At 53.4% G+C, this 21,411-nt stretch overlaps 1 protein-coding gene across 1 annotated transcript in view; it reads right to left on the bottom strand.

Moving 5' to 3' along the window:
- Nucleotides 1–2,836: 2,836 nt before the first annotated feature.
- LOC119107701 (toll-interacting protein B) overlaps nucleotides 2,837–21,411 on the bottom strand; it is a 32,763-nt gene continuing 14,188 nt past the window's right edge. The window contains exons 5-7 of the mRNA XM_037231239.1: nucleotides 15,788–15,898; nucleotides 4,995–5,180; nucleotides 2,837–4,229 (exon numbers count right to left, since the gene is read on the bottom strand). Of these exons, the coding sequence (XP_037087134.1) occupies nucleotides 4,116–4,229; nucleotides 4,995–5,180; nucleotides 15,788–15,898 (411 nt within the window). The 3' untranslated portion in view covers nucleotides 2,837–4,115. The remainder of the gene's footprint in view (nucleotides 4,230–4,994; nucleotides 5,181–15,787; nucleotides 15,899–21,411) is intronic.

Raw genomic sequence — 21,411 nt, 5'->3', positions numbered from 1 at the left:
GAGAGAGAGAGAGAGAGAGAGCGAGAGAGAGAGAGATTATATATATATATATATATATAGATATATATATATACATATATATATATATATATATATTAATAGATACATATATATATAATATATATAGATATATACATATATATATATATATATATGTATATATATATATTATATATATATATTCAATCGACCGACGTTGTCATAATGACGGCAGAATCTATTGAGGTCCTTTGACAGCTCTCGTCAGCTGTTAAAGCCAAAGTGCGCCTCGAGAAGCGCCACTGCGCTGAACGCCATAGGGGAGAAATCGAAGCAATAGTATACCGTTTCGTTTAGTTCGCGGAATAAAAGCCTCGTGTCTGCATAGCTTTTCTGTAAAGAGTGCCTCCAGCTTTCGCATCATCTATTACATACGCATGGCATATTGGTGTGTTCCAAACATGACAGAACGTGTATGTCGGAATAAAACAAGGCAAACAAAATGTTGTATTATCATAGTGATGAGTAGGGATTCCACTGAGATTTTTCCGGCTGGGCGACTACTTCAAACCAAAATTCTGAGCTATTCAGGATTTCGAAAAACTGGCATTAACGATCAAATCGGACGGGTCTGATCTCACGATAAGTGAAGTGCAAAATCTACAAAGGTACAAGGTGGAGCACTCCCTTTAAACGCCCGCTTTTAAATTCCAGCGTTCATCAACTCACAACCATTCGGAAGGTAGCCTTTGTAAGAACTCCTATCAATGAGCGTAGGCGTATGAGCCGTCGCACGACGGAACTGCATAAAGTTTTTATGGCAATATATAATCAGACCTCATTCACAAAGATGATACATGGTACCAAGGATCCATCATACAGCACGGCATGCCTGAAGTACACCTGCATCCATGGCGAACGAGCAGGCAGCGGCTCTCAGACCGTCGATGCCGCGGTACGCCGATCTCCTGACACAGCCAGGGCGGCAGCCGGCGCCGGATGGCGCGGCGCTCCCCAGCCTCACGCCCACAGCCATCTGCCGTGCGCACTGTGCCGTGACGCTTTGCACAACGGAGAGGCAGGCCAACAGCCGCGCCGTGGACAAGGACGATCCAGTGACAAGCGGCGCCGGTGAAGACAGAACGGGCCAACAGAGCCGCGGCGACAGGGACACGGTCGCGGCAGGGAGAACACAGGCGAGCGAGGCTGCCCACGGGCATGAGGCTTCATCCGCGCAGAGCTGCCACGCCGACCGTATCGGCCCGTACCTGCCATTTCGGGCGGCATACGGCGACAATCAGCCTCGTCAATCAGACTCAACGCCGACCAAGCCATGCTGCACCCCGAAACCCACCCTCACGGGCGAATGGCTCGGGCACTGATGAGTGGGGGCACCTGCGGCGGCGGTTGTGACCCAGAGGAGCATGGGGCCTCGGCTGTCATTATCGCTGACAACAGCCGGCGATTAAAAACAGATCAGCCTGTCCGTGATGTGTGTCCCTCCCCACCCCCCTTCCCCGGTTGTTCGGCATCGAGCGGCGGACATCTATCGTTACTTGGTGCCCTGCGGCGAACGTCCCCTGTGACTAAGCACCGAACGGCGAACGTCCCCTGTTACTAAGCACCGAGCGGCGAACGTCCCCTGTTACTAAGCACTGAGCGGCGGACGTCCCCTGTTACTAAGCACCGAGCGGCGGACGTCCTGATACTCGGCGCCGAGCGGCGGGCGTCCCCTGTTACTCAGCGCCGAACAGCGGCGGGAGACAACGCTCGGTGTACAGGGCCGGAACAGTGCTGACCAACAGTGCTGACGAACGTTGCTGGTCAACATTGTCCGCATAGTGTCGTGTAGTATTTAGTGGTTTGGAAGGAGTGAGTGAGGCGACTGAGTGAGTGAGTGAGGATATATTGTTTTACATAAACACAGGAAGTGACATCTTTCATTCTGCCGTGCGTCTGGTCTTCAGACCACAGTTCTGTCCGTTTGATCTTTTCATTGCAAGTTTAGCCTCCCTGGGACAAGCAAGCCCTACCCTCCCTTCTCATTCCCAATCCACAGCAGACACCGCAGAGTTGGAAAGGCGCTTTTTGAAATCACAACTTTCCCCGTTTTATGCGCTGTATTCAGACAACTCTCTTTAGACAAAATTACTCCGGGAGTCGATTCATTCAAGGTCTGCCTTCTAATTCCCATGCGTCCTCCCGGAAGCACATGTCGGCATCGGGTATGTCAGGAGCCGTTGATGCCAGTGTCACCGGAGTGGATGCTCGCCTGACTCGGGGCTTCCTTCCTGACGGCATTGTCGTTTTCGCTGGGGCTTTACCGCGCAATCAGCAGCTGAGGCTATAGGCGACTGTCGTCTGCCTTTCACCGCGGCAGATACGGAGGAAACGGCAGGAGTCGAACCTTGTACCTCTGGTTCACCATACGCCAACCGGGCCCTTCCTGGCCGGCGGGACGGCGTCGGCTGCAGGCATTAGTCGCGCCTGAAGCGGCAGGGAGCACGCTAGAGTAGGCGACTGGGGTTGTCTTCTCGCCACAGCCCGCGGGACCATTGTCGCTTCCCGAGACCCGTGAACATAATGCTTTCGGGGTACCACTCATGCTGGCCGCAGGCAGAACCATCAACAGAGAACTTTGGGGACTGGTTTGGTGTTTATGGTCGCCGATCGATGCGTCAGATGTGATGACCAGCCGTCTCCCAGCTGGCGAGGGCGTCAAGTCTGTTGGATGCACACGCTGACGCTAGCCGCGTGGCCACGCATTGCGACGGGTCCTTCGGGGTGGGTGCTGCCTCTTATGCAACGTTGAGGGACGCAGAACCGAAGAATGATGAATAACACAAAACTTGCGGTATATCCATATCATATACTTTGCTGTATATACATTTCCTTGAGAGTACACGCAATTTGGCATACAAAAGCCACGAAGAACAAACACACGGCTCAACTGATGCGCCAATAATTACATATATAAAAATATTACACGAGTCATTTGGTTAAATATATAAACATATATCAGCAGACTCGAACTCATTTTAAGCGCAAAAGCGTTTCAGTTTGTGACTACCCCAATGCTGCAACACTAAACCAGGTCTGCAGAAACCCAGCACACACTACCACCGGCCAAATCAAAATCAGCACGCTGACACGAGCTGGGGTTAGTAAGCGATCCCCGCCGCCCCGCCCAGATATGCCATGCCCGCACGCGAGAGTTCCGTACCCTAGCCAAAACGGCAACCCTGGCCCACCGCTGGGAGGGACTGGTGTCCACACAGCACGTCCACACACTAACGCTGTACCATCAACGGACTGACCTCGTCGCAAACGCCACTCGGACGCCAAAGCTCGCCGCCCGTCATCCAGAACACCGTACGCCATGCTACAAGTGACGCAGCTCTCGGCGGCGTGGGGAGGGGAGGACACGGGCGTGACGCGGGCGTGCCGCTCCACCCGGCCGGCCGAGGCGAGCAGGCGGGCTGACCGCTAGCATGGGGAGGGGAGGGGGAGGACACGGGCGTGACACGGGCGTACCGCTCCACCCGGCCTGCCGAGGCGAACAGGCGGGCTGACCGCTAGCATGGGGAGGGGAGGGGGAGGACACGGGCGTGACACGGGCGTACCGCTCCACCCGGCCGGCCGAGGCGAGCAGGCGGGCTGACCGCTAGCATGGGAGGGGAGGGGGCGGACACCGGACAACAGGACCGTGGGGGTCACGCGGACGGAGGTGCAGCACTACGAGGGCTGTATGGAGGGCCGCTGGCGGAAGCGGTGAGACTGCTCCGAGCGGAGCGAAACAGACGGCGCTGCCACCCACATGAGCGGGGCGGAGGGAGCGGCGGCAGGAGGGAAACGGAGACACGGCGTGCTAGAAGCAGCGGTGCCGGGGAAACCGCAGAACAGAGGGCGGGGAATCGCAGGGGAAAGAACAGCAAAACCGGCGGGAGGCAATAGCTCGGAGGTGTGGTGCGCCGCTGTAGCGGACAGCGTGAGGGAGCAGTGTTCAGAAGGAGGCGTGACCGCCCACAGCCAGACGACGTGACGTGCACCGGCCGTCCCGGCGGCACGCCACAGGGCGGGTCGCGCTGGAGCCGCGGGAGGCGGCGGCGCCGCTCCGGCGCAGCCCACGCGCCGCACTAGGTGGCCGTGAGCTCCAGCAGGCTCGAAATGGCGGCCGACTTGTCTCCGCCACGCGTTTCCAGCACCGAGCGGATGATCTCGTCGTCCATGGCCGGGAACATCTCCTTCAGCTGAAGCGGCAGCACGTGGTGGCGTCAGGTGACGGGCAGAATATCCAAGAAAAAGTCGCGCTGACGTTGCAAAATGTGACCCGAAGGACGGGGGACATTTGCGAGCTGCATTTGTGGATGGCTATCAACATGTGTGTGTAGTTTAATGAAGTCCACGTTCTGCCAAATGAGTGAGGTGGCCAAACCGCGACGGGGCAGAACATAACAAGCAGTCACTGGCTTTCAAATGAGTTGGGTACATACTGGTACAGATCAGCGGAGCGCAAGTCAACTACATCAAAGAGGTCATGCACCGCCGACCAGCGCTTAGAACTGTAAAAGGCACCTTGACTGAAGACCAATTGAATGTGGTAAAGTCGGCAACCCGCTCCATCTAACGCGCCTGCGTTAGCCAACGCGCGTCTGGGAAACCAGAGATAAGGGGTTCGATTCCCCGCGGTGCCCAGCCCTCTTGCCAGGGTGAGAGGCAGGCGGCGCCATAGAGCCTCAGCACCTGAATGCAAGCCCCAATGACAATGACAACCTTCTCGCGTCAGCTGATTCTTTGGTCAAAGTACACTTTTCAACAGTCGTCACCCAATTGTTTTAAACAATTCAACTAACAGCGGAATAAAAAAACCGCAAGAAAACACACGCTTGAAAACCCGCGAGACAAGACAGACCTAGACCCATCCCGTCTCAATGATGTAGGCGACACGCCGCACGCCAGCGCCACCTAATCCACCAGTTCCGGCCGCCGCCACAGCACGGCGCCACCACTCCCACCTGCGCGACGTCCTCTGGCTTGACGGCCGGCTGCTGCGGTTGCGGCTGCGGATGGGCCGGCTGCTGCGGCGGCGGCGCCGCGTACATGGGTACGCCGATGGTGGGCATGAGGCCGAGGTAGGCCTGCGGAGCCATCATCATCGGCACCGAGCCCGGTGCCGGCATCGGCATCTCCCCCGTCAGCGGCTGCGGGGCGGGCGCGACGGCAGCCGTTAGACGGGTGGTGGGGGCGGGAGACAAACGACACACGCGCTGGTAAAGGCGTGACCGATGACTCAGGGCCTGCCACAGTCGACAGAACGGTCCATTCTCATCACGTGGCCTGGAGGACGAGACACTGCACAACAGCTGAGGCCTGGAAACTCTTCATTACATATATATATATATATATATATATATATATATATATATATATATATATAAACCAAGCCAACAGCGGAAATTTTTCGCATGCTAAAATGTTCACTACCAGAGCTGACACGTCAAAGGCGGCTGCATCCGCACCATGTCACTATCAGCAGCGGATAGAGGGTAGGCTCGAGGACCAAGGGCGGTGTCGCCACTTGCAGCCTGTCTACCACCACCAGCGTGCGGCTGGCGCATAACACAGCGATCAGTCACGACAGGACGCAACATTTAATGTATGTGACCGACGATGCAAAAGGCTGGTCACAAACATAAGCAGCTGAAATGTTTTTTGGCAGAGAGGTACGTGCCCAATACCTCCCCGCGCTAGATCGACCCATTCTACTCGAAACCAATTCCGTAGACGCTACACACTGATATGGTTCTGTTTTTTTTTCAGAAAGCAGCTTCGGTATGCCGTTGGTGCCGTGTCTGAGGCCCCTGAACAACCTCGGCTTCCAGCACGAGGTCATCGTTTCCAGTCAAGCCACTGAGTGTTCCATTTCAGCCCGAGGAGCCGCGCGCTTAAAAGGCAGACCCTTCAGATAGCTCATTAATAGATGACTTCGCCACGGATCTATACTTCTAAGGTAGTTCACATCAAGGCCTTTAACGCCACCGTTCATCTAATGCTGAAAATTACCCTGTACCCCAAGTCAGAACAAGGACGGAGCTCATCCCTTCCTTTACGTCCTAAAAGCAGCAATGTTCCAGCCGGATACTCTGCAGATCAGCTACGGCCGCGTGATCCCATTCCAGGACTGCCAGCGACAATAGCGCCATTGATGTGTCCACGGCGTGAACCCATAAACCAGACGGCCACAAACAGTGGATGATAGCCAATATCCCCGCCGTGTGGAAGGGTTGTTTAGGACGGCATGGGCCAAGCGGGGAGAGAGCTTATGATGAGCGGGCCACAGACGAGAGAGTCATCACCTTAACTAACAGCACGTCTTGCGCCTCCAGCGGCCCGGCCAGTGACGCTTCTGATATGATTACATCTTTGCACCCACTGACCACAGACCAAAAACTGGCAAAAGCCAATGTTTGGAAACGTAATCGAATCGGCAACCTGAAAAATATTACACCTGAAATACACCCTTTGATGATTACGGTGGCCAAGATTTTATTTACGACGATTATTATTTACGACTTTGGATTACGACGACTTTGGTGGTGACCAACTTGGATTAAAATGATTGCATTAAAGATTGCATTAAATATCGCATTAAATATCTGATAAGATAAGAGGATTGCATTAAAATGCAATCTTCCACGGCGGATGACGTGTGTTACCTCGGGTCGACAGGCGTTCAGGCAGTGACGTATGTCCAGAGATTGAACAATCCCGTGACACCGCAACCCAGCCATCGGCATGACATTTTCAATCCACACGGTCAGTCGAGCACATCATTGTTTGCATTTCATTAGGGCATCGGAAAAACATGTCAGTAAATCCCCGGTAAGTTGTCCAGGCGTTCACACGGTACGGTTGGTCGGCCAGATCACTGCCTGCCAATATGCTGGCTCGCCAAGCAGAAAGGTCGCCAACCCAATCCGGCAGTCTGAAGTACCCAGCGATAAGAAATGATAAACCAAACAAAACCAGACAGGCCTCATTACGCGCCGTCCTATTCCGTGTTTGTGCGCGGGCCGTCCACATCGCTACAATTACCCGGTTTACATGGGCAGCCGAGGATAATTCGAATTAAGATCGGAACGGATCATGCGACGTTAACCCTCTCGGCGAGGGGCGTTTACATGGGCGAAACCGGCTTTACGTCGGATTAACGGTCGATAGTTCGATCCCGCTTAGTTCGAACCAAGGAACGGGTTATGGGCGAAAACTGCGCTTTTGAGGCGAACTGAACAAAACAAGAAGAAAAAAGCCGGTACTCTGCGTATGGATGGCGAATGTCACGAGCCATGGTGGGCGCGAGACAGCTTTGAGGGCGAGGAGGAAGATGGACTCCGTTGGAAAAATGATCTGTGCGGGACTCGTAGGCTTTGTAGCTACAGCACAAGCCATAGCACTTGAAACACAGGAGTTGCGCAGTCAGCACTGCCAAATCTGTCACATAAGCAGTGTTATATGCAAATTTTTACTAGCAGGAAACTGGCTAGCACGAAATCAGTATTTTCTTGTATTGGCCAATGACACTCACAAACTTACCACACTCATCAGTATGCCACCCAGCATCATGTCATCTACTTTGCGCAGCCCAAGAAACACATTACCTAATCCCGCACCAATGCATTTGTGAGCAGCCTGCAACAGTGAGCTACGCTACAGAAATGACTCATGAATGCTACATAGTTAGTGGCAAAAACTGTGTAACTATGTTGTCTTTCCCCATCCAATGCATCATCAGTACCTGAGGGCAGCATTGCCATTTAGACTTGGCATGGACTGGCAAGTCAGAATGCAGCTATTTGCTTTCTTGACATACTAGGGTTGAAATACTGCTTTGATATCCTTGCAGTCAACAGCATTGGCTGATATGGACTGATGGCTAGGAGGCACAAACAGCCGTGTTCGCACAGTCCAAAGATCATAACGTGAACCAGCCCCAGAGCTGTCATGACAAAAGCAATCTGGGCTCAAAATTCATAACAAATGATTAATTATAGCAACAGCTCAATTATCCACCTCATGGTTTGCAAAGATACATGTCACAAAAAAGCACCAAGGCAACATATTTACTCGCCAGTACAAAAACAGGTAATGATGTGCACTGCAGATGTTCTCTGCACATCATGTGGCATTAGGTTAGGTTTACTTAGTTTATGCACTGTTTTCTTCCACATGAAATGCACAAACCTGGATTTGACAGAGTACTGATGACAGCTAATTTCATCCAGTGCTCACATTTGCTTTCTTGACATTTTGGAACCATCACTGGGCAATTTTGGTCCCATCATTAAAAATAGTTCACATTCTGCACTGACTGCAATGATCTATTGCCTATATTTGTTGATCCTTTGCATCATGCAGGAATTATTGAGTTACCTATCTCACACACATTAAACCGACAAGCAACAAACAGCCTAATTGCATCAAAAACAAATATTCCAGCCCCCGCTTCCTTGCCAGTTGGTCTACCAGTGTGACGTAACTTCATATTTCCTTGACAAGCCAGTCACCAATATCCAGCACATCCCTCCTGCCAATAGGTGGTCAACCAAATGTTCAAGTCACAGGAGGAATGTCTGCAAAATCAATCCTGGGGCATTTATGTATTCACCTAATGAAAGAAACTATTGGTACTCCCTGCAAGAATTGTTGAACAGTTGAATTACCTACCTAGTGGCCTGCAAAGACACCCATCACAAAAAAGCACCAAGGTGACACATTAAATCACCAGCACAAAAACAGGTGATGATATGCAACACAGACGTGTTCTCCATGCAGCATGTGCCATCGTGTTAGGTGTTAGTTTATGCACTGTTTTCCTGCACATGGAACACACAAACTTGGATTTAGCAGAGTAATGATGACAACCATTTTCATCCAGTGTTCACATTTGCTTTCTTGCTGTTTTGACCCCATCATTGGGCAATTTCGGTCCTACCATTAAAAAAGTTCACATTCCGAGCTGACTGCAATGATCTATATTTGTTCGTCCGTCATATCATGCAGCAATTTTTAAGCTACCTTTCTCACACAAATTAAACTGACAAGCAACCAGCATCCTAATTTAAGGAACATCTGCAAAAACACTCCTGGGGACTTAAGGTATTAACTTAATGAACGAAACTTGGAGGCATTCTCTGCGAGAATTTTGAGCAATCCAAAAATTAAAATGAGAACAAGTCAAAGCTATATAAAATAACCATATTACCTCCATCTGGCTTTGGGACGCATGGAGCCTGCCCCAGATGTAAACTAATCTAACCTTTAGGCGGAAAGATAGCACCAAACACCGTCGACGCCTGCTGTCTGCATAGATCAAGCGCCTAGCAAGGCTAAATTACGTGAGCATTTCTGTGCTGCTAGCCACTCAAGGCCCTCAATAATAAGAGTAGTTTTAGCAGCATGATGTCAACTTCACCTTCCCTCTCTTTTCCTTACCATCTTGGACTTGAACCGTCTCGAGCAATAGCTAAAAACCCGTGGAAAAGCGGTAACACCGCACAAAGCTGAAATGGCTATGAACAGAACTGCGTGCGCCAGGCATTTTTCTTCTTTTTTTTGTTTAGACAGCTGACGGCCGATAATTCGGACGAAATCCCTTCCTGAACGGATGATCCTCTCACGGGAAGGGATTTCCTCCGGCGCACGATTCGAATCAGCGGAACGGCGCGTGAGTGTATACATGGGCCGGATAGTTCGGATCGAGGACGGGTCCCGGCTTAATTCGAATCACAGCTGCCCATGTAAACAGGGTAAATGGAGCGGGATGGACGAACCCGAGCTGACGCCGGGCACATAATTTGGTGTGTTTTCCACGAGCTGACTCAGAGCAACGCCGCCTTAGTGAACGACCCCGTGACGTCAGGCGAAGTGAAGAGGGGCAGCGACATCCACGTAACGCCTCACAGAGAGGTCCAGGCAAGACAGTCTCACCCTGGTCAGCATCAGAGGTGTCTTGGCACGACAGTCTCACCCCGGTCAGCATCAGAGGCGTCTTGGCACGACAGTCTCACCCCGTTCAGCATCAGACGTGTCTTGGCACGACAGTCTCACCCCGGTCAGCATCAGACGTGTCTTGGCACGACAGTTTCACCCCGGTCAGCATCAGAAGTGTCTAAGCACGACAGTCCCACCCCGGCCAGAATCAAGGCCCCTGAGAAGGACCCGCTAAATGCCTGTTTTTATCTGCGCTTATCTTCCGGATAAAATATCGGTGGTGTTTTTCATTTCACTCCGCCCCTGCTTACTTTGCGCCATTTTGCATCTCTGTCACGCACCGGACGACGCTTTAAATATACTCTTCCCGCTTATTCAGCCGTGAGGCGTCGCTCGGCGGCGAGGAGCCGGTGGCGCTGTGTCCTGATCGGCCGGGCGGCGCGCCCCGCGAGACGGCCAGCTGCCGCTGTCTGTTCCCGCGGACAGGGCACGCCAGCCCTGCCCGGCTGACATCATGCATCGAAATACAGCAGTTTTACACGGTTACAGTCAGTTATTTGACACCACAAATACCGCAAAAACAGCTTGGATAGCTTCTGTGGTTGACCCAGTGTCCACGCCACAAGGTACGCTTAAGGAGGCATCAGATTACAGCACCAGCGCAACAGCCGGGTCATGCCATTACGTCTCTTCAACCCCCTTCCCCCCCCCCCCCCCACCGCGGCATCATGGGGGCCGCCATGACACTGCACGCCAATCGGCGCCTCGCGAGCGCCTGAACAGGGTCCGCGACGACGAACCGATCCGAAAGGTCACCGATTGTAAACGGACGCGGTGTAAGCGGACGGCCGAGCCGCTACCACCGGGCGCACAACACTGCATTAGCCGCCTGCCCATATCTCACTGCAAGGGCGTTCAGCGCGCCATGTCCAGCGCAGCGCCAGCGGCAGGTACAAACACCTGGCATCGATGCACCATTAGCGGCGCCCGGCAGCCGGCGCGCTAAAACGCTTTCCAATCAAGCCAGTCGGCCCGGCTTCGATCGTACATGGCACAGAGGGCGAGGCCGCAACGCCGCCGCGAATGGCGGCGGACTGAGAGCTGCGCGAAATGCAAAGCATTCAAGGGCGTTGTACCTCTTGCTCCCTCCTCCCCCCCCCCCCCCCCGTCGCTGGAAACGGTAACTAAGGACGTTGGTCATTACCGAACGTACCGACGCCTGCAGCGAAACTGAAGCGTAAGTATACACCGATGAAACACAAAACACGGCGGGAAGCTGCCCGGTCCACCCGGCGCTTCAGGGCTCCCCTGTTGCCCGCTCCTCACTGACGCAATGTGCAACACAGGCACCGAAAACAGTTCGTTCAGACGTGAGACCGCGTGTTTGCCAAGGGCTCAGGGAGCAATGAGCATCCCAGCTGATGGGCATCCCATCCCAGCGTAACAGCCCAACCGGCACGGTGGAGGATGATAAGTACGTGCTTGGCTCCGCTGTCGTTTACACAGCCACGTTACCCGGCGTCTGCGCTGCCGTTCTCCCCGAGCGAAGACCCCTCCCCACCCCCGTCACCCCGCGCCGATGCTGCGGTCCTCCCCGCGAGGAGACTCCTCTCCACCCCGCGCCGGAGACGAGCTCCGGTTGCGTATCTACCCATGGGCGGGCGGGAAGCAAGCACGCGCAGCAGCGGGCGGGCTACCTTGTCACACCGTGCTGCCAGCACGGAGTCGGGCGCGGGCCGGCGGACGCCGCCCGTCGACATCCACACGGATGCCGACAGTGTCCGCCACCGAACCGATGCCCGTGCAGTTCACGCTCACCACGGAGGGCCGTCGCAAACGGGTGACGTCACAGGGCTGCCGCGGGTACCCACACCAACCAGAGGTTTGCCAGCCACATGTTCATTTCATGATAGGTCCGCCAGCCGCAAGAACATCCCATCAGAGGTTTGCCAGCCGCACGTACATTTCATCAGAGGTTCGCAAGCCGCACGTATATATCATCTGCGGTTTGCCAGCCGCAACACCTAGCCGTTCACTGCCGGCATCCTCCTGCGGGCAGTATTTGTGAATGGCATGACAGCATCCTCGTAACGCGGGCGTTATCGCTCATGCAAGATATGGAAATATGCAGAAAAACAACACATTGGAAGTGGGCATGGAATAAATAATCTGTTACGATTAAAAAATGTGATCAACGTTCTTGCGACGACAAAACACGCAGCGATCAGTGAAACACTGCACTGACATATTCCTCGCAAATCAACGGGTAAGTCCCGCAAATTTGCTTTGGCTTGAATAACCTTGAAACTTTTGGCTTGAATAACTTCTGTTCACTCGGGCTTGACTCCCCGGCCAATCTGAATACATCTGGAAACTATCTGTCTTCCATTACATACGAAATTGCGTTGCGAAACGAGGGCTGTTGGAGACGCCCAAAGTGGATGAGCGCAGCAGCCAAGCTGTGCACCCCACACGTCTTACCACCGCTGGCTGGGGACGGACGTTCCAGTCATGGCAAGCTCCCCTCCCCCTCGGGCACCTGTAACGCTGAGCGCGGCGTGCTTATGATTATAACACCGCACAGATCTCACCGCCTTCTCGCTGGGATCGGTCCGTCCAAGTCATACCGAGTGCACACACACGCTGCTACCTGGTCTGTTACAAATCTGCGCATTATACTTAGGTTTCCAAAAACCTGGCAAGCCGCCAGTCACACGGGGCAACGTGAGCGTCAGGTGATGCTAGTCGGTGGCGCCGGCCGCCGGCCGCGCCGCCGGACACCGGTCGCGTGTCACGAGCTGCCGACAGGCGGCCGCGCCTGGCCGGAGAGCGGGCCAGGGCGGTCTGCTCCGCGGTCGGCCAGCCACACGCTGACGAAACCGGCGCGGCAAAGTTGGCCGGGCCGGCCGGCTCGAAACTCCGCCGTCCGAGCGACCCCGCCTGCGACGGCCCGACGTCAATTAACCAGCTCGGCGAATCGGCTCGGCGGTGGCGGCGGCGTCCCGGCGTCAGCGGGCGACCCCGGTCGGGGAAACACACCGCCTCGCAAGCGCCGAGAGCTGTCCACTGCGCGATACTGGCGAGAGCTGATCCGGACGAAATGATTCGCTGTGTGAGTGTGTGAGGATTAGCTACGTGTGTGGCGTTCTCAGGCTGCGAGCCGCTAGGAAACATACGACACCAATGTGACAGCCTGCCATTTCGAAAAAAACTGGCCAAAACCAGAGCTCACATGCTGCGACTCGCAACTGTCACACGGCCTCCCCCCAGCGGGGGAGTAGCGCCCAGCGCCGGCCGGTGCCGGCAGCCAGAGCAGGCACGTGCTGCCCGAGTGGCTCGGATGACGGAGCGGCGAGTCAGGGCGGTCATTACGGCCGGCTCGTTAGCGTGATGAGACGATCGTCCGGCGTCGCCGGCGCTGATTGGAACATTCCCGGTCAAACGGAGCCGGCGCGACGTCAAGCGACGCCCGTCCGCCGGCCGGCGAGCGAGCCTGCACGGACCAAATCAGGCGAGGCACGCACGCGCGGCTTCTGACTGCGGTCTCCGTCAGTTAATGAGGTTCATTTGCCGGTCACCAGAGCGAAATCTAACCGACATTGATAGCATGGGGGTGACTGAACTTGTTACAAGGCATCCAGGTTAAGAATAGCGCGCGTATGCACATCTGAACACGGCATGTCGGAACGGACCAGCGTCCCCGACCAGCCGCCGGACTCAGTAGCAGTCATCCACACATCACCAGAAACGTTTTCGTCCACGGATACCGCAGACAGCGGCTGTTTCCGGGGCATTGTGACATACTACGTCGATGTGACCCAGTCCGACAACAAAATCGTACGGCTTCCCGAAACACACGTACCGTGAGCGTGTGCCGGTGTCGACCCAAGACACCACCCCCGGCCCAGCGTTCTAGCACAGCGAATGGCCGACTGGCTGACTTGAACTCAGTAGCCCGATTTCTGGGCATGGCAGCACGTTTGAGCCGCAGTATTGCCAGCAAATTTTGCAGCTAATTCACCGGGCCAAGACCACGCGGCATGGCGTCGGCGATAAACCGGCATCAGACGGGTTCTTCACAGGACGAAATAGTTACAACAGACGAGGTAGAATTGTTCCACGATATACCCGCAGCATGGACGGCAGATCTCGTCCTACAAGTCCCCTCAAAGAGCCCCAATCTGCACATTACACGCCACGCGAGCGGGCCGGACGCCGGCAGACCCGCCGCGCCCAGCCGAGCGGCAGTGCGAGCCGTCCCAGCACGCGGGTGTAACAGCCCCGTGACGGCCCTGCGAGTCGACCCCCGGCCGCAGCGCGGCGGCCATTTGTTCCGCGTGGTAGAGGCGCCGCCGCACGGCCCGCCGACGCGGCCCCAGCATGACAGACTGGCCAGTAAAGCCCACAGAGCCTCACACAATGGCCGGCCGGAAGCTGGCGCGGCTTCATGGTGCGGAGCTCGACAGCCGCCATCGACTCCAGTGCTGGCTAATGGCAGCGTAATGGATGCCGGGCCGAACAAAGTTCAGTGCACAACAATGCAGCATTCAACTAAAATACACTAGACGTGCGAAGTAGGCTAGAGTTCTACTAAAAACGGTCCTACATTTCTAGGCTAGCTTGAACTAAATATCTGGCAGCTGGTAACGTGGCGTCGCGTATGTGTCACAATAGTTCATGTATGTGTCACAAACGTCGCGTATGTGTCACAAACTTAATGCAAGTTGTGCCCAGACTTTTTGCAGGAAACTTTCAAGGAGCTATACACTACAAACAAATGTTGTACAAATGTCTTTTGAACGCCCTGAATTCGAACAAACGACATTTCGATTGACCACCCGGCACGTTACCGATTGAGCCGCTGAGACCTTTGGATATTCCGGAAAGTTTACAAAAATTCAAAGCATAACGCGCATGAAAACTTGGCCCGTTCGCCGTGGGGGTTTGGCTTCTGCAGACAAACCACCGGCAATGGATCGGCTCAGGGCAACTAAACAATCTTCCGCTCAGTGTCGGGTGCATCGACGTTGACCTGACAATTCGGTTCATAGCTCTGCGACAAACAGATCTTAACACAAGTCCCCAATGGGGTAGCGCGAACAGTACGCCGTCGAGTTGTTACCAACGTACTTCGGTGGGGGCTGGGCAAATGGGGCCACGTCCGTTCCGCCGAGTGAGATGCTCATGGGAACTACCCCATAATCACCTTTATCAATCACAGTGCACGTAATGCGCTTCCCCGCCAATGAAAAGAAATGTGTCCAACTTGTGGGGATATCGATTCCGGATGGGCTCACTACCCTGAATAAGTGATCAACGGCTGGTCGCTATCGACGTCGGGGAATAAATAATTCGCAAGACACCGCTGGTGTGTGATCGCGCCTCGGACGCCATGCCAAGCACAAATCAACAAGTATGACTACTAGTTTGGGCTTTCAGGCGCTGCGACAGCGCGTCGCGCAGGGTTAGCCAGCGGCGGGGCCGACGATGCAGGCCGTGACAGACTCGATCAAGCCCGCACTTAACTCGATCAAGCCCGCACTAAACTCGATCAAGCCCACACTAAACTCGATCAAGCCCACACTAGACCCGATCAAGCCCACACTAGACTCGATCAAGCCCACACTAGACTCGATCAAGCCCACACTAGACTCGATCAAGCCCACACTAGACTCGATCAAGCCCACACTAGACTCGATCAAGCCCACACTTCCCCGTCCAGTCATGGAGCCCATCGGCGCTGCACCGCGTGAATCGTGGCACGGCCGAACTCGGCTGCTCGCCGTGCTACCTCCAGCCGCGAGGCGCAGCCACTGACCGTGTAGTTCATAATCAGGTTGATCATGCCCTCCTTGCCCTCGCCCTGCTTGCCGGACAGCGGATGCCAGTCGTCGGAGGTTTCGCCGCCTTGCAGCACCGACTCAGGGATCTGTGGCACACGGGTCAGGCGCCGGGGTCAAGGTCAGCGCGAGACACAGACGCGGACGGAGTCGCTCAGGACTGGGGGGCGGGGTAACGTCAGCTCCAACCCGCCCTGCATAGACGCTACGACTGATCGGGGAACAGACAGAGCACGCGGACGGCAACTGGTTGCGCCAGATAACCAAACAGGGGTGCATCAAAAGAACTCGACACTCGACACCTGTCTGCGGAGTGATCGCGTCAGGGTGGACGGCGTTACCGGCACCAACCACTAGGCCCGATGCTCTTGACACAGTGGGATCCGCTCAGTGAATATCAAAGCACATGAGAACAGTTCCAGTAAGAAAATACACATGTCCAAGCATCCCAATGCAAGCAGCGTTTAAGGACACTTTTTACAAGCCACTGCCAATGGTGTGAAAGGGTGGCTTTCGCTTCGAAGCGCCTATTAAGCTTTTTGAGAGCACCTGCTGTTAAGCTAAGCTTGTTGCTTAAACCCAAGAGCAGCCGGCAAAGCTGAGTGGTCAAGCTTTTGGTTGCTTCGTCGTCGTCGTCGTCAGGTCGTTTCAACGGATAATTTCGGCTCCGGTCTTTCGCAAGCAAAACTACGGAGAGTTTGACTGGCACAGTACCGCGGCACGGCCGTCCCAGGCCTGGGTTGACTACGCCTCGTCGACCAGTTGTCAGGTGACATTGTCATGTCAGTTGCCCAAACCAATACGACCGTTGTGAGTAACGAGTAAAACATCTTTTCCCCACACAACGGAGGTGGCTGACATACGACCATTTGCTGGCAATATCTGCGATATACCCATATGCCTCACGAGCATCTGTCCTGCAAGTAGCTACCGTAGCTGCGCACTGCTTTTGAGTGAAAATTGCTATGATCTGTGTTCAATAATAATCATCATAATGCATTTTGAACGGATGCCATCACCAACAGCATATTCACCACGCCAGGCCGAGTTTAAGCATCTGTTTCCAGTTTTACTCGTCTGCGATTCAGACAGTAGTGTTAGCCTTATTCCTAGGAGAAAAACCAGGGGAAGGGAGATACAGTTGGGTTGATATTTCGGCAACATGCCTTTATCGAAACAATAGCAGAAGTGAATTCAAAATTGCCTGCCGATGGTCCTACTCGATTTTTAGTTTTTCGAAAAAGCAAGGCACAGTTTTCACAAGACACCAACTCCGAACGAGAAAACATTATTCCGGAGACACTGTTCTAAAAGACCTCAGATATGCTCTTTCAGTAGACCGAAAGCACCAATGTCATGTAAATGTTTGTCTAACTTAGCTTTCACGGCAGCGAAAGCATCATTGACTGGCATACTGCCATATAAATTGACATCTTTACTGAAGAAAACACTATGTTCTGGTAACCCTTCTGCCTGTGAATGATTAGAAGCCTTTTTAAAAAGCCTCTGGTGTCCACAGATGAGTGGGATACCAGAGACTTTTAAAAGAAGTGCTAATGACAAAAAACATTGCAACAACTTATCGCTTGGACTTGGCTTTTCAGCTCTCGAACATCACGGTGAAGAAAGTCCTCAAACAAGCGGCCTTTTATGTTTGTCTGCCCCGTTGCTGGGCGTAGGCACCTTTTCTATTCTCTCCTCGATGAACGCTACCCCACTATTTGAAGACTGCCGAAGGACGGACATTCGTGACTCTCGTTCTCTTGTACTGGTTCTTCGCTATGCTAGCGTTTTCAGTTCCATTCCACACCCTACACAAGCAGTGGTCAAATCTTTGTCGCGGATTGACGGCAGCCAATCCAATTCAAATTTCAGGATGCGTTATAACCCAATACGCGAGTGCGCTACGCGTAACATCAAATACACGACCCCATGCCCTACACCAATTGTTTCGGATGCACTGCAAGCGCTGTACTCCGACAACCAAAAAGTTCACATGCCCCATCGAAGTACAATAGTTTTCAAACTCTACTCCTGCCAACTCTGATATCCCCAATCAACTCGGTCAGACACTACCGCGACATAGCACGCCAGAGACGTAAGCGACCCGGCCCCGCGACGACCGAAGGCAAACAACTCGCACATGAAACGCGAGTGCATTGGATATGCTGCGACGCGCCCGACTCAGCGCCACTGCCTCGCACATCCCCACGGTGCCCGCTCTCCGTCCACACGGTTGTCGGCCGCCGGTTACCGACCGTCACACTGGACACCGGTCAGCCACCGTCACACACGCGGCTCGGCGCAGCACGTCCTGCTGACAGGTCCGCATCATCGCATGTGCTCCGTCACAGCCCGCGCCATTTGCCGTCTTGGTGCGTCACTGATGTGTAGGCTTGCGTGCTCTCGGATCCGTGCGCTGTGAGTATAGCTGTAACTACAGCCAGCAGACCCTGCGGTCACTATAGCCTACGGCCTGCAGTGAACTATAGCCAGCAGACCCTGTGGTCGCTTGTCTCGATTCTCGAGCGAGTTGTCGTACGGGCCTGACATACCGGCATGAACAGATGAGGGGGTCAGTGCAAATACCGCTGATGATAGCCCCTGTAGTGAGGGGGTGGAGGGCTAGGCACTAACCGCCCAGGACGCCGCCCATTGAGACAGGTACGCCATTGTGTGGCATGACACCCTCAATACCAAACCCCCATACGGACCATGTAAACGAGGCTAGAATGGCAGCCGGAAACGCTGCACAGGCGACGCAACGTGCCTCCATCGCCAAAATATCCTGTATGGTGTCGTATATATCCTACAAGCGATTATGTATACCACAAAAAATGTCATTTTTGCAGAGCGCCGACATTACCAGAATGGGCAGAATCTTTCCAGCCCAAACCGATACCGAACAGCAGAAATGAGTACCTTTTCGGCCCAAACCGATACCGAATAACGAAAATATTTTCATTTTTCAATATCCAGTCCAGCCGAACTCGCCGTGACGCTAGTCGAGAGTGCTGCCAATAATGGCAGAGCCCAACAAGTGCTACCATATGTGCGGCACCATTATATACGTACACTCAGCATTCTGCATCAAAACCAAGCTTCACAGAAACATGCCAGCGTTTACAAGAAATGCCTGACAAAAATGAGTTATGTGGAAACAGCAACATTTTCTGGGTTCGAATGAATATTTGCGGCGAGCTCGATCCTTTCGATGCAAATACCACGACTACCTTGCTGGGTGTGACCTTTCCATTTCCAAAGCAAGGGCATGGGGAATATCCGGCTATTTATAGGTGCTCTGTCCCTGAAATCGTAGAATATTATCTCGAAAAAATAGCGTGATAGGCCGGTGGCGAGCACCGTTTGAATACAACTATGGGCGGAAGGAGCACATGTAAATACATTATTAAATATGCCATGGCCGTTGCGGTACGAATGCCATCCAATAGTTAACAGAAACTCGAAAATATCAGAGTATGCATGCTTTACAAGAACCCGATTTATGTAACGGAGACCAAAGACGCGGCTATACGTGAGTTTGGATCATATTAACATGTGACGCTTGAACTGAAAGTCACCGAACGTGCCTGTGCATCACTGGTTACATCCGAGCACATAACAGTACTCCCGCCAATAACAGTCTGAAGGTGGTTACACAGAGCCCCTCTCCCACTCCTCCATCAGAAGTTTGAGCTTGGCGCGCGTCCCCTGACCTCCAGGTCGTTACGCCTTGTACACGGTGAGATTCCGCAGGGAGTCGACACTAAGCAGTCAGTTCGTTCAGTCGCAATCACCAGCAGCATTATAGCGCGAGCGACAGTGTCCTGCCGTCGACCGCATGTTGGAAGGACGCAGTTTGATATGTGGTCCGCTCAAGTGGAGTTGCCCCCCCCCCCCCCCCCCGTTGAATGGATGCCGGGCGACGCTGGACCCATCCACTCAGCCGGCACCAGCCCGTAACAGCACATTTGGCCGGTGGACACCGAGAGACAGGAAGAGCGTTAACGATGGCCAGTAGCGGACCGGAGGGCGTCGAGATGTACGCATGACAGAAATGCCGAAATGCACCAAAAACGACCCCAGCAGACTGACAGAGCAATGTCCACATTGTCTGCCACCCATCCGGCGAACATTGCTGGAAGTCGTGTACGGCAGCAGACGAAGAGCAGCAGTTCTACCGCTCGGTGGCCTCTACATGCCCTAGGGAATCGATCGACCAGCAAAACAAAAACAAAAACAAAAGAATGACCCGCTTTCAATACTCGTTGACGAAAACATAAGGGATGCATATGGTCATGCATCATGCACAGCCATTACAGATCCAAATGAGACGTAAATGAGGACTTAACACCCGAGCGGCAGCTTCTGATTAGCTACTTATGATTCTTCTTCAGTTAAGATGTCACTTATCACTAAAGGCTTAGCGGTAAGATTTCTAGGGCACGTAAAAACGGTATGGAAAATGCATTAAATCCCTTTGACATGCGGCAACAGTCACGTACCAACGTGGTGCTCGCAATCATATCATCGTGCTACACAAAAGTTTAAAATAGGCCGTTGTTGTTACCAGATATAACTGCTAACAAGTACGCAATATTACTTTTCTGGGTATAACGACAGACCAATCAGCATTGGCTTTTCAATAACCATGCAAGAACCGAAAACTTTTCGACAGCCACTTTTAATTTTGGAAATAACCTTTGAAACGGCTTTGCCAAAGTAGCTGGGACCACTTTTGGTGGTGCTGATATCTACTCTTATCCCACACTCAGTAATGAAATGTCGTCGCGGCGTTTTTGTTCCCACTAGCGGGTCACCGATAGGTGGCTCCAGCATGCGTGGTTGAGTGTAGCATATATATATATATATATATATATATATATATATATATATATATATATATGGTGTGTGGTTATAACTGGGTATGTTTATGGTGAACAGTGTTGTCAGTATCCAAACTATAACTAAGCGATCGCTATCGTTACCACCATCTGTGCACTGATGGCAGATAAACCAACGGGTCACAGAATGGCGTCACCGCTCTCCGCGGTGTTTACGGAGAGCTACCTCGACCAGATATAATATATACTGTGCAGCCTGACAATAGTGTTTCTCGCTCTTCGCGATCCGTCCCTCTCTGGACGCATTTCACATGTCCGTCCGGGCCGGCATCACCTTGATGCCGGCAGCGATGCTTTACACCGGACCAGCACAACCACCACAGCAGTGCTAGTTCCGGCCACCCGGCCGCAACCAGCCGGTTGACAGCACGAGTCCTGAGGTGCGGGTGATTACGCTTGTGTCGCACTGCACGGGAGCTCGGGTTGTCAACTGGTGCAAACAACAGGGAAATTACTGCCACCCTTCTCTGGCGTCGCCGAAGACAGTGACGAGTGCAACAATGTCACGCTCCGACATACTCATGTTTTCTTTAGAAACATATATTTTGCTGTCGTTCCCCGAAAAATGGCATGTGATCCTTGCGTCAGCCTCGATCTCATTTCTGCATTTCACTTTCCGTGTCCCTTTTGCCAACGCCGATAACCTGACACGTCTCCGGTCTTGTGACCTTGTTCGTGATTGGTCAAAGAGGGAGGTT

The sequence above is a fragment of the Pollicipes pollicipes genome, unplaced genomic scaffold, assembly GCF_011947565.3.
Source record: "Pollicipes pollicipes isolate AB1234 unplaced genomic scaffold, Ppol_2.1 Scaffold_6686;HRSCAF=7923_pilon_pilon_pilon, whole genome shotgun sequence".
Taxonomy (NCBI): domain Eukaryota; kingdom Metazoa; phylum Arthropoda; class Thecostraca; order Pollicipedomorpha; family Pollicipedidae; genus Pollicipes; species Pollicipes pollicipes.
Note: the sequence above shows the minus strand (reverse complement) of the source record. Positions and strands in the feature narration are given on the sequence as shown.